The sequence below is a fragment of the Synchiropus splendidus genome, chromosome 16 (assembly GCF_027744825.2).
Source record: "Synchiropus splendidus isolate RoL2022-P1 chromosome 16, RoL_Sspl_1.0, whole genome shotgun sequence".
NCBI lineage: Eukaryota > Metazoa > Chordata > Actinopteri > Syngnathiformes > Callionymidae > Synchiropus > Synchiropus splendidus.
Window position 1 is genome coordinate 10781173 of NC_071349.1, and position 14706 is coordinate 10795878.

General features: G+C 42.2%; 1 protein-coding gene across 2 annotated transcripts in view; it reads right to left on the reverse strand.

The window, feature by feature from the left end:
- rcan3 (regulator of calcineurin 3) overlaps positions 1–14706 on the reverse strand; it is a 31772-nt gene that overhangs the window by 11079 nt on the left and 5987 nt on the right. The window contains exon 1 of one of the 2 annotated variants that reach the window (XM_053845233.1): positions 6827–7073. The exons of the other annotated variant lie outside the window; for it this stretch is intronic. Within the exon in view, the coding sequence (XP_053701208.1) occupies positions 6827–6913 (87 nt within the window). The 5' untranslated portion in view covers positions 6914–7073. Of the gene's footprint in view, positions 1–6826; positions 7074–14706 lie in introns of those variants that run through there. 2 annotated transcript variants of the gene reach the window in all.

A 14706-nucleotide genomic window follows, 5' to 3' on the forward strand; every position in this document is an offset into this window, starting at 1 on the left:
TCTGTCATTAGAGAAGACTGACTCACAGGTTAATTACCTGAAAACAGTGATAAGGTATCATTAAATCTGATTTGATTTGCAAGTGTGTCACACGTGGGCAACGAGTCTGAGGGAAAATTCAAGCGCTAGCTAACCGCGGTGCCAAAACAAAGTGACAGCTGATGCCTTTTGTTGTTTCCACGTGAATGCAGCCAAAAACTGACTAAATATTAACACACCAATGAGGGCGGCTGCTCAACACGCATGCATGGCTTTGGTGAACATTTTTTTTCAGACAAAGACACATGCCAACATTTTCAAATCCACATCATTTTATGAAAACATATTACTTCCCCTTCAGAGCTTGTGATGACAATGGTAAGTGGAGCAGGGATTTAAAGGGGCGTCCATAAAGTCTCTTTGTTAGCGTTTATAAAAGATTATCACAAAGGTAATAGGCGAGTTATCGCGATCAGATTTGTTTTATTGTACTCAGTGGCTATCATTGCTTGTAATCACATTGCTCATCTGCATCCACGGAAACACAGAGAGAAGCCTCTTTTAGTTACAATGGCGCAGAACTGTGAACCTGAGAGCGGGAACTGTACACCCATCTTTTTGGTGTTGCTTTTCTAAACTTTGCAACATACTGTAGCTATTGACTGTCTATTTATTTAGGGTGCTGAGATACTATGCAAAAACACTAACTTTACCTCTGGTGTTTCCCTCTAGGGGCACTCCAGGCCCCAGAGCTTGCTCCAGATGTGGGCGGTATCTATGAGTGTGCATGTCAAAAAGTGCATCAATGGACGGTTTTGGTGTGAATTTTCATCATGTCAAGCACAAAAATGCAATTCAATGACTCAGAAAGTCAGAAAATAACTGTCAACAATTTGAACTGAATATTGATTGTTTAATAAAGTTGAATAAGTTATCTCAAGCGATCATCAAAACATCTAGCCTGATCTTTGAACATGCTGCAGCCATGCTTCCGAACGCGTAGTTTGAGAAAGCTTGAGGTTGTTAGCACTTTAGTAACCCTCAGCAGTTACAGACCTCACGGTAGTGGTGTCCTCGGAGGTTCGAGCAAACCGAAGTGATTCATTTTTAATCGCACAATTCTAAAAATAACAATAATAATAAAATCGTCCTCCCGCTACGCAGCTTAGCATCTCGGCGCGACTATACATAGACTACAGTTCTTTGAAGCATGCCTCTCCAACAGTTCCGTTTTGGCCTTGCTATTTTCGGAAGCACAATCTTTCCAGAGGCATTTTTGTCCGCTTGGAAAGTTGATTGGAAATTCTGACAGGGGGGAAAAAGCTCAGCTGGTAATTTTGACAACAGGCGCGGCTGAGTATGACGCCGTTTTCTCCTTCTTGTTTCTTGTCGAGTCAAGCCAAGGCCTCTTCCATTTGCTTGTCTTCTAAACTTATCACTCCATAGTCACATGGTAACCCGACACGCCTGCCAGGACAAACGTCTTTTGTTCTACGTCACCCAAATGGACGCAGCGCTAACCTTTAGCTGACACCTGAGTCCAGCCACTTCTCTAGAGTTTCAAGCTAAAGTGAACCGCCGCTTCTCCACCTGCCTAGTGCCCAGACTGGGGAAGCAGGCACACCTGAGCCCACCACCCCGGCCCCGGATCACTCAACCCTGCCAAGCTGCGGATCCGGTTTCCTACCAGCACAGAACCCGATACCGTTCCACCGTCTGCACCCATCAGTGGTGTCCTGCCTCTGCTCCTCTGCCTCTTTTCTTCACCTTCAAGACGGTCAGAGAGCATTGCAGAAGTGCAGCCAACCGTCATTTCAACTTTCAGATTCAATATATGATTGATGAGCAGGGAACAAGAGATCTGTCAGCCTAAATAAAGATGACATGAAGACTCAAATGTCAAGATTCAGACTGAAAGGCTAACGCCATTTAATGACTTTGCCATTTGAAACACTATGGACGAACGTGAAGACGCTTTTCATGGTTAAAAACGAGTGAAAGGGCCACCAGACTTTCTTCTCCACTGGTGGCGAGTTAGAAAAGCAGCAATAACACAACTTTATATCAAATGTTTCAGCCTCAGACATGAGAAATGCCGCATGAATAAATCATCATCATGATCCAAGTCGAAAAGAAAATATAATCTCTGCCCTTGAATGACAACCATAATTCAGTTAAACTAAGCGACACAGCCTGGTCAGACCGTCGCACAAAACCAATAAATTCCTCTCTTCAACCAATTAATCTGAGATGTTTGAAATACAAGCTGCAGATTAGTCATCAAATCTCTCTTTCCACCCATACAGCACATTTCGGTGTTGACACAACCTCACAGGCATGACACCAAAAACACACAGACGGACAAAACGGAAAGTGACCCGGATGGATGGAAACTTCTCCCAGTGTCCTCAAAGTAGAGTTCAGTGACTGTGCTGGCCTTAAAAGACACATTTATCGGTCGGACAGACGGCGGCATTCTGATAATCAAGTATAAATTATGACCACATCAAGGGTGAGTGTTAACAGAGACGCCACGCCAGTTTCAGTCAAATCTCTCTGCTGACATGCTCCAACCTTCACCGAGAGCCCTGAGCTATTATGTGCTGATGCTGCTTGATCTTCCAGGTAACAACAGTGCACTGACACGCACACTCAGCGAACCTTTTGTTGGCACTCTGGAATGACTGCAACACACAGCTCCGTCCTGGTTAGCACAAACGCCCGTCCACGCTGCTTGGCTCATTAATGATGTAACCAGCGTTGCGTGGGCGTTACGCTTTCACACCATTTAAACTGTGTCCAAACAATGACAACAATCACTGACAAAAGCTTCTCCAGGACATAAATAACACAACATTTACATTTTAAACACCCAGGCAGCTATTTTTTGCCTAAGCTTTCCATGAAGTACGTATAAATAGAAATAATCCACATATAAGGTCAAGCATCCAAGATTAACTGCGTCTCATCTTCACATTTGGGGATATTAATAAATCAGATCTTGTCGAACGATAATAAAAGCAGGAGGACGAGGAGGTGAACTCAATCAGAATCAGATTTAATCCGTCCTCTCTGAGCCATCCATCTTTCTCCGTCGGCCAGAAGCCGGATTAGGCATGTACTCCCTGCGCCTGGAAAGTCAGCCTGCTGTCTGCTCTTTTAATTGCACCCCCTTTTCGATTTGGATGAGTAAAGGAAAGGTGAATCGACAGGAGGTGCTTCATTATGTGCGAGGGAACGCTGAGCTCTGATCAAAGAGACTCTGCTTGCCCCATATAGGGTTGAACGATTGATGAAATTAAAATCATGATTTTATGGCTACATCCACTGTCAAGTCACGCAACAGTTCGGGAGTTCATATGTTCATGGTTTTGACTATCCATCTGTGCAACTTGAAAGAACATCAGTGCTTTCATTGTAGGGGGAAGAAAATCTGAATTTCTGAGTGGAACATTCAGATTAGCTTTTGGAACCAACAGGGTTGCCATAAAGCTATTCAGCCAATGACAGAGCTACCTATGCGTCAGTCTTTCAGGAGAACTGAAGGATGTACAACATGGTCTCAGCTAAACACATGCAAACTTCTTAATACACTATTAAATCTAGCCTGGAATAACACTACCATCAACCACGATTTCAACATCAGTTTCATTACCAACCAAATTCTATGCATTCACATCCAAAAAACAAGATGCTATAAATGCCAGCTAAAAGTACTGGTGTATATTTCAATAGAAATATTTTAATTTTAATAAGAAAAACGTGAGCCCACTGTACACAGGAAGTTGGTCCAAAGTTGCACACACCACAAGTCAGGATTATTCAAGTTCCCACACAGTGGATGAGACAGATGGAAATGCCACTCCCACAAAACCGAGAGAATCAGGGGCACTTGAGTAAAGAGAGGCAAATGCTGCTCAGACCTGTCTGTCTTGGGGTCCCCAGATAGAACTAGAAATATGCATTCATTTTCAATTTTAATTGCAGTTCTTAATCTATCAACATATAAACATACAAAAAAGTATGGAAGAACAATTGCAAGTTAACCAAGCCCACCTCACCTACATCACGCTCAGGGCAACCAGTGGTACTCTACATGTTATATTGCATAACAACATCATGCAACCCTCATGTTTTCAACAACATAATACCCCAAACAACTGCTTTTGTCCCTCCCTTCGACCACAACAACCCACAAATGACAGCATTTCATAACAAGGACGGTTGCCTTGGTTAGAAAGTGTCATGAGTGTTGGAAACAGTGGAGCAGCTGCCTTCTCACTGTGGGGAAAACAGTGAGTGTCAGAGGTCAAAACATGATTTGTTCGTGTGCAGGAGCTTTATTTCGGGGACATCAGACTACACACACGGGCTTCTCTTGCAAGCAGAACACACTCATTTGCATTCAAAGGGAAGACATCAAAATAGTCAGCTGGATATTTGGAAAGCCAGGTGCTCGCAGTCTGCGTCCAAATCACTTGGTTCTGCTGAACAACTCAATTTACCTTTTAATGCACAAATGAGCTCAGTTACGGGCCATAAGTCAGGGTCACGGGTGGGTCGCTCTTACTTCCCTGTCCAACCGTTGTCTCTTCTGTTTAAGTTTTGGGGACAAATCACAGAAATAGCCAGCAGGTGGGGGAATACTTTCTGAAAAGCAATTACCAACAGCTTCATCAGACGAGCCAAGTTTGGGCCGACCATCTGCGTGGCTCTTTTGAGAAACAAAACCTTGCGAAAGATTTCAAATTCGGTATTGTCCTTCAGCCAACATCAAACAGACTGGTCTTCTGATGACATGTAACTTATAGCTTCATGGATATTAGACAATAAGGTAAAAGGCTGGACAAGATAAGAACAGTTTCTGGTCAATTTTTCTTCCTACCATCACCAAACACGAGCAGATTCAATGGTTAACAAGGTGTGGGCTTAAACAGTCTTGAAACCATGAGCAAGTGGATGCTTAAGATAGGGAGATAGCACCTCCTCTTCAACATGTTTCAGAGATAGTGTGCGCCAGTTTGAACACATTGAAATTCGATTTGATTCGCGTAGCATCCAGCTTAACATGCTGATATGACATGAGCGGTTCACAAACTTCAAACTAGCAAGTTGTGTCTTCATCATTCATCATATGTAGCAATGGAAAAACATGGTTAGATACAACACATAAGTGCATTTCACTACTCAAATATCATTAGAGCAAACACATCATTCTAGCATAAAACCTGTGCGTGATTTGTGTTACGTTAAACCACATACTTTGTTTTTTTTACAAGTGTAGTATTGATTGATGAACACCATTCATTCAAGACCACATACTAAAATGGTAGACGACAAGAACTTGATCGAAACAATAGTATGTGGCATGATATTTTGAAAACTAATGGCCATTATGTGACCTATCAACAATGGGGACATAAGGGAGCTGCTAGTGTATTTGATGCAGTATTAGTATTGCTACAGTGACGTTAACTTTGTAATTTTTACGGACAGAAAAGGCAGTTTAAGCTGGCTCTTACTATTAACAAGGTAATATTCAAGATGCATTGCATGCATTGCAATTTCTGCATGCATAAAGACACACTTGAATACAGTCCTGCTAACATGCTGCTGCAGGTGACACAGAAAAGAGGGGTTGTGCAGTGCCGTTCTTCAAAAGTCTCGTCTCATTTTAGAAATACAGATTGGTGCAGCCAATTCCAAAGCGTTGGTTTCAGAGTGGAGAATATAGGACCGAGGTGATTTCATAATTGCATCTAAAAAAAGAATTTTGCCATTGTAGAAAATGAGCCGAGATGACTCATCTGACAGAAGGCATATCATTATTGGTGCCAGGTTTACTAAGTGCTGCAATATTTGATTTCATGAGAATGTCCGCTCATGAATCTGGAGTTTGACCTAGTGACCGCTTGGGTGCCGCCAGTTGTGGGTCATGAGATGGCATTATCACATCAAAATGGTGTGTCGACTTTTTTTTGTTTTGTCTTCAGAGTTTTCATATATAAGTAGCTTACTGTATGTTTTTTTTTCTGTGTCATGCAGACAACTTATGTTTAAATAAAGAATTACTTTGAACATAAATATGACAGAATATTTTTGCTCATTTGATATTTATTTATTTCACAGAAAAACAACCAAATTAAACAGCCAATTGGTCACCTCTTTCTAGGAGTACAGGTCTTTATTTGAGACTAATGCCAAAAATATTTCCACAGTTCCGAAAAAAAGGGGGTGAACAGTGACCCTCTTCCAAATTGGTTCAAACTTCTACAGAGGGTGACCTGTATGAATGAGAACCTTCAGTATTTGACACAACCACTTATATTATTCGATGCTAGCTGTTCAGTTTAATTTTTAAAGTGCTGATGCATTTACAAAACGCTGAAAATGAACGTTATTTTTTGGTGCATTCAGAAGACTTGTGATTGACAGCCAGCCATAGAGGCACGAATGTAATGACTGTATAATGCATGGTATGACTTAGAGGACATCTACTATCGCCCAGTACACCTGCAGTGCTGAAGGGAGGAGGGGTCGAGGGTCCGCCAATGCGTCTAAAACTGCCTCCTTTCTGCGCCTAAACAAGCTTTTTGGAGCTCCAGTCGACTGAACGACACCCTTCACATCGATCGCTGCCACACTAAGTCGCCGACTTCGCAAACTTGAAGAACAGTTACATAAGCAGTGGTGCATCGAGGACGCGTGTATGCCCCGCTCTCTCCCCCAAACCCCGCTGTGCCTCAGCGATCTGCGGCTCCCATTGATAAAAAAAAAATAACGCCCGAGTCACCGTCGCGCATATACGCGCGCACTTCCATGCGCACCTCAAGAACCAGAGTCGTACCTTCATTTTGTCAGACGTGAACACCTCGGTGTCTACTTCGCAGGCGATGATGGTCACCATCTCCAGCTTCATGTTTATCGATGGCATCCCTCTTTCCGTGGGTGTGGAGGAATAACGGGGCTTAAAAAAGATGAAGTCTTCGGTGAGTCGGGGGGCAAAGTTCGCCTGGAAGTTGGACGCGTGAAGGAGCCGAGAGAGTTGCGGCAGGACTCCTCTCTGCTGCTGGGAGTGATGCTGCTGCTGCAGCAGCCACGCTCGCTCTCCCTCTCCCCCCCTCCCCTTCCCTCCACATTGACGTCATCACCATCCTCACGTTCGTCCTGTCTTACGCCACTACAGTGCTTGACGAACCGTGGAGGGCCACTGCAGAACGCTGGTTCGGTTCATTCCGCCTTATACTTCGGCCTTTCTCCCAGAGACGCGGTAGAAAAGAAAATGTCAAAATCATTTTGCAGGGGAAAATTGGAAGCAGCTCGAGCGGCTGCAGCAGCAGCGACGTCCCTGAGCAGAGCAAACATTCCCACAGACTGACTGTGATTTATTATTTGTCGATCTGAAGGACCTTTTTATACATGAACAAAGGAACACTATGTCCTTTAATGAGGTGCTCAAACATGGAGGATAAGTGGTTTTAAACGCCATCATTACTGCACCACGTCGTGTCATTATCATTCTGTATATGAAGTATTATTTTCTCATCACCTAAAGCGGTGGACGGCCATCGCTCTCCTTGTGGCAAAAACTATTTTAATAATAAGTTATTTCTTATTATTTCTTCCTTTAGCCGGTGCACATACTGTATGGCTGCAATGGATGAATAAAATTTGAATAATTAGATTTTAAGAAGTACATTAATTTTTACTGATCTGAAAAATCCAACCAGGATGTGGGTCTTATGTTGAATTTAAGATTATGTAGGGAATAAAGAAGTTCAGCTTCTGAAAACAATAAGAATACATAAGAAAAATTATAAGAATATATAGTACTGACAACTACTGACTGATTCTTCACAATAACTGCCAATGGTGTAACAAGAAAGCAAATATATAATATTGTTATTACACAGTTCACAATATTACCAAATACTGTTGTTTTTAAAGGCCTGTGGCAGCTATCTGGTTCCTGTGAGCACCATATTGTTGACTCCTTGAAGTCTCATGACGAAAAAAAAAATAGGTGTCAGATTATGAGATGGGCGGGTTGGTGTCAGCATAGCAGGTCAGGAAAAGTGGAGAGTGACACGCCCCCTGCAGGCAACCAAATCTTAAAACTTCAAATAAATGAAAAGAAAACTGGGAAAACTTTGAAAGTGGAACCGTCATTGGGGATTTTTGGGAAAAAAAAGAAATAAAATGGTGAGAAGGCTAAGTAATGTTAACCCAATTGCATTGCCTTTATACTGGTTTCTATGAAATAATATATGAAATACTTGCATTTAATTGGTCAACGAGACATGGAAGAGCACCGTTATTGAAGGGATGGCATTTTTGGGGGGCAACAGTGAACCAATCCCCCACCACACCCTGATGGACATTGGGATGCCCCATCTCAAAATCCTAGCTAAAAGCCTGTTGAATTCATGCATTACAAATCCAATAAAACCTCTATATGGTCAACAAAAGCACCATTTTAAAAGGCAACCAATGGCCACGTCGCTACATGTCCATCCACTGCTTCTTTCACCCACTACGTCAAAGTCCAACTTGCGTAATCTAGTGTGTCAGCTCCAGGCTCCAGACCTAAAGCTGCCTTGATTTAACAGAATCTTCGTGCTTCGCTGGCCTGAATGCTGCGAGTGGTGGTCACGATGACGCATCCATACTAACGCTGCCAATTATCGCACCGTAAAATGGTTATTATTTTGACTGTGAGTGGCCGTTTTACGTGTTTCTGATCCCATCTAATACCCAAAGCATACTTTTGTGCTTTCAAACGCACACGATGACACTGCTGGAGAGGCGTATTTATCTCTAAATTACAAGGCTGACAGTTGCACTCCAGCACCAGACCGATCATTTAAAATCCCCCCAGTTGCATAATAAACAATCATGTCTTCATTCCACCACGCAGATCATCGGCTGCTCCGCCTCCATCTGTTTCATAATTGCCAAACCGGCTGAGACAGTTCCATCCTCCAGGAGCTATACATGTGCAGGCTTTAGGGTATGGGGGCTATTTATGTCCCAGTGTGTCGGGCTTTGTAGAGCGCAGACGGTAACATGAGTGGTGATGGCTGTGCCAGACTGTATCACAGAGTCACCTGCTCACTCCATCAATCCGGAAAATGTTGCAAGGGAACGGCAGGAATAACATCAACACCTGTGCGTGACACTTTCCAGTCACGTGGGAGAGACCAGCACTGCAACATCTGAATTAGAGGGAAAAACCCAAACTCATCATTCTGTGCTCGGAGGAGGTCAGAGTGGGTACAGAAGCCCAGGTTTTCAGGACTCTCCCCAAAACGGAAGCTTGCTGTGCTTAGATTGCTCACCGCAAGCAGAGGCATTCACACTCCACAGCTTAAATTTGTCTTGATGTATTAAAAAATATCATTTTTTTATCCAGATTATTAAACCAAGAGGTGGTCACCAAAGATTCCTCACTTTAACTTCAAAATCCTGTCAGTTTCCTCAAGCGTATGGTCTTGTCTTGTGAAAGGTTTTGATCATTTATTAAAAACATGTTGGAAAATTCTCTTTCTACTGGCCGCTATTTACAAAGCACATTGGTCAAGAGAAGCTGCAGAACTACAGAGAGGGACGCGAGGAGACGATGATTGCTCTTGTGTGACAGATGTCTCTCCGTCTCGCATGTAGTCTGGACCAGCCAAAATAATGTGATTGAGTTCCTCTGTGACTGAGTCGGAGACGGTTTCTGGAGCGTCTCTGGGGATCAAAGCGCAGCGTGAATGTAGAGCAAATATCTCTCTTGTCGTTACACATGAGGGTCAGAGCACTGTGGATGATGAAGCAATATTTTTCTCCATCAGGTTAAAATCTCTTGTTTTCCTTCCACGTCTGGTCCTCAAAGGGTCACATTGTTCCATTCAAACAAGCACATGTACAAGGTAGGTTGACCAATCAGGTGTCAGCAGACAGAAGCAGCCCTTTGAGGACTGGTTTGAGGCCCCTGATCTAGACAACCAACACATACTGAAATGTTTGTTTCATGCATGGGTAGCTTTTACAACTCATTAGCTATTGCTCTCTCCAACAAGGATGTTATTCAATGGAGCTCAGATTTCAATGTTTTTCAGATTTTTTTTTCAAAAAATGTGACGGATTACCGGATTACCATCTGGATCCAGGTATCCCGAAGGAGTCAACACTTCTTGTGTTGCTTTCTTGTGTGCTCCTACTACATGTGTAGTGCTAGTGAGTATTGACATCATTTCTATGATGGATATTAATATGTACAAATGCGAGGTAATGATATTGGCAACAGTTCTGTTCTCAAAATGTAGAGAGCAGAGACAAATAGAAATCGCTCAAGAAACTTCCTGATCAACAAAAGGCAGACGAACACTTGGGAAATTACTGATGAACAAGCGCTGAAACACCCAATGTCAGTCAATATGCATTTACGTCAATCCCTTCTGAGTTGCTCTTCCATTATTTGAGTGCGTGTAGCGGCGGGTGGCAGGTCGGGGACTGAAGTACAGACAGATTCTGATAATAGAACTACAGAAGGAAATAAAGGCTCAACATTTTAGTGCCAATACATCTGAACATTTCTGACCTTCAAAAATGAATGCTAACACAAAGCTCCCAGGGTAAACAATAGAAGCAGGAAAAGACTCTCAATGAGCAGCAGACGACATCACAAAGCGGTGAGGCGGAGGAAGAGCCGCGTATGAGACCCACTGACGGGACGAATTTGTATTCTGAATCAGAGCTCTGCAGAGTAGCAGCTGGGGGAGGAAACCAGGGCAGTGGATCATCATGGCACGCTCACGTTTATTTACTCTCTGCTGCACATTAACAGCACAAATACATCTGCATGTCAACTGAACCAGCCACTCTATAGTTTTTAAATTTCATCAAGTATATAGACTGGAGCTAGTTCCCATGTGCTCAAATCGCAAGGCTACAAACATGACACTTTCGATGTGGAAGGATTGACTGACCTCACGCACACCAACAGAATTACACACACAAGCATTCAGCTTTGGCAACTGCTCGGACACCAGGCCACCTCGCTTGGCTCGACCAAACAACCCCTGGTGCCAGCGCCCATGCAGCTGCGTTAATCTAGGCCAAGCTATTTTTAAAGCAAACAGCCGAGTGGAGGCACAGTCAGCGAGCAAGAGAAGAGGGAGCTACGGAGGGATGAAAGTGAGTCTACAGGGCAGGGAGAGACAGATCTCAGGTGAGACAGCACAGGCAGGGAAGGATGGCACATAAACAACAGCATAAGAGACAATAAACTGACAAGAGGAGTGCGTCAGATGCTGTCAGGTGCAGTAGACAGTGGGAGGACGTGAGGAGCGGCAGACGGCAGCCATTAACTGACCACAACAAACCAAACCAGCCTCCAGTCCAGCCCAACGGGCGGTTCAGCGCAGACGAGGAGGGAATTCATCGGCACTAACACGTTAAAAATAATGGTGGACATTAATTCATGTTGCTTCTGGCAATCACGCTTCAATTAAAAGTGATAGACATCTTCGACCGAACACCACTTTTCTGCTAATGAACTCAAATGGGTTCGTCCCCGCACGAGCCGCTTGTGCATACATGAACGTGGTTTTTCTAAATTACTGGGTGCATTAAGACCAATTTTATTTGACCTATTTACACTTGTTGGGTCATAGAAAATAGTTCAGGTCAGACACTCCCGGCTGCTAAGGTTAATTCACAAGTATACATATATATGCTGTACGTGAGTTACTGACTATATAAACAATTCAAGTCAGACTGATCTGCTCAACTCAACCAGCAATTTTGTGAACCTAAGGTGGTAAACAAAACTGCTTATCAACAAACATACAACGAAAAGGGCCTCTATAGCCAACATTTAGTTAATATCAAGCATTTTACAGTACATTACAGACCACAATGTGTGCGATCCATAATGACAGACAATTCCAGGTCTTGTGCAAGGCTTAGGCATGATATTTGCCTTTAAACTTGCATTTTTCTTGTTGTTATCCAAAGGTTTATAATTATAATTTAATTTATAAATTATTTATTTATTTATTGAATTTCCTAGAGGGCCACATTAGAAACTGTAACTATTGTGAGGGGCCATCTTCAAAAGAAAGACAGCAATGACAACAAAACATGATGGAAAAATATCCTAAATATATACTTAAGTAACCAGGACAAAATGAACCCAAAAAGATTAAATGTAAGTGAGGATATTAAGAAGTGTGAATATGCCATGAAACATATTTATTTTATTTTATTTTATATGCATATAATTCAAATATAAATCAACATAACTATTGACCCAAAGTTCAAGATAAAAAGCCAATATTATTTCGAATTATTGAATAACATTTCCTAAAGTAAGTAAGGATATTAAGAAGTGTAAATATGTCATTAAACCTATTGAAATATAAAATTTTATATGCATGTAATTTGACTATAAATCAACATAACTACAAACTAGATGTTCAAGATATAAAGTCAATATTATTTCAAATAATATTATATATAAATAAATAATATTTCAAAATATACTTTCAATATTCCTTCAATGTATTTTGAGGAGCATGAAAAATGGCCAATGAAAAGAAGAAAATCAGAACCAGCTAGATTTACTGCTGCGGAGGGAGTGGTGACTAAAAATGACAACATATCAGTTATAGTTTTAGTCTGACTTTAGTCATGGCCCCCGGTCTGATTTAAAACGTCTACACCTACAGCACAATAAAATGAATTAATTCAGAAATCAACAATCCCATCAGGGCAGACTTCTCAACAGAAATGACAAACACTTGCATTAAAAATGAAGGTTAAGATACAAGACAGGGTCAAGTGGAACGCTGCACGGGCTTAGAGCGTATTAACCAGAAAACACACAACACTTCAACACAACAGATATATAAACTAAATCTGGCCAAATGGTGTCTGAACATTTTCACAGACAAGTTCACAGCCCACATCTGGTGGGCCACGGACAGCTGTTCGGTCTTGTGACCCGGTTAGGAGCCCTGAGCTTCCATATGTATGTGAGCAAGACTGTGACAGAAGATGAGGATGAGGAAGGGGACGCAGGGACAACACGTGGCGATTATTTAGCTGATTGCTTTGCTCTGAAATCAGGTTAGATCTTGGGAGGCAGTCGGTACTAGAATCACAACACAACAACAAGGACTGTGAAACAGGGCAAGTTGCTGCTTGTCAAAGATGCCACACTGACATTGACTTATGATTAATCCATAGATAGGAGAAGAATTAGGTCTGAACTAAAGTGAAGCATTAAGTTGTCAGGAGCTGTCTGACCATGAAAGACAGTAAGTTGTGTATTTTATGTCTCCTCATTTTGACTACCATTCAAGTGACCAGATAAGAATGTCGACTATGCTCAGCAGTGATTTGCTTTTGACCTTAAGTTTTATCTAGAAGTCAAGAATGTTATCAGAACACATTCAGATTTTTGGTATTATCATCAGGAGAAAACAGACTGAAAAAAAAATTCAGATGCAGACCCTTTTCCCCAAAAGCTTCACTGCTTCTAAGATTCCTATTCAAATATATTCGTCCCATAGCAATGATCCCCGCTTGTACTCATCAAGGCAAAGCTGGTTAAATGACTGTTTGTTGCAGTACAGCCTGCTATTCTTGAACACGCCCACATGGTTGCTTTTTTTAGCCTCATAGAACCAGAATATAATCTCGATTTTAAATAGCATCAAAGAAGCATGACTGTGATCAAACGGTGGCGGCGGCTTACATGACGCTGAACATCTTAGTCATAGTTTCATAATCGCCACTGGTGGTGTACTTGCACAGATAAAAGCGACGACTCAGCGTGCCCCGCAGCTTGGTGCGCTCCGCCTTCCCTTTTATTAGCAAAACAATGCACCATAAATTGTCAATCATACACACAATAAACAGTTTTTTCCCCAGAGGAGTAGGTGGGAAGTAAAAGGAAGAAGATGCTAGTGACGCTGGTCGATGTTCACCCATGTAAATGTGGTGGATTTTCTTTGTGATCGAGTTACATAGGTTGGACTGAAGCCTTCTCCCATCCTTGCTTTATTTCTTCAAGTAACTGGGTTCAATTTAAGTTCCTTTTTACAAGTATGAATATCATTATTATTTTGCAATATTTGGATAGCAGTGTATAATGACAGTATGCTAATACGTTTACAATTTGTAGACTACACACATGAAAGACAGGCCGCTGCACAATTTAGGGACAGATATTAAAGCAAATACTAGTCAATACTGATGCTGTGACTTCTCCTCTCTCATCAGAATAAAACAAAATATTCCATTCTCATCTCCATACAGCATCATAAACAAAGCAAATAGAGAATAGCGACAGAGAACAGTCATCATGTCAAATCTACAAGGCCACTTTAAGGGCCAAAACAATTTAGCTAAATTGGCCTGTCTCTTCTCGTATCCCTGCTCTAAATTGCTTCATTTATTCTGAATGGAACCAACAAATACTGTGACCATTTGACAGCGCACCAGCCGAGAGAGGCTAGCTGGATTAACAGGCCTGGCGCGGGCGCACGACCCACAGCCTTCCAGCATCCACTCCCTTCCATCAAGTCTGCGGCACGGCGACTCAAACATGAGTGTGTGTGTGTGTGTGTGGATTAAAACACACAAACACTCTTTAAGACCTCACTTTCAGCATCCTCTTATCAGCCTGTCTTAATGTGTTTCCCTTCTTGTCTCGGAGCGACTTAATCACCCCAC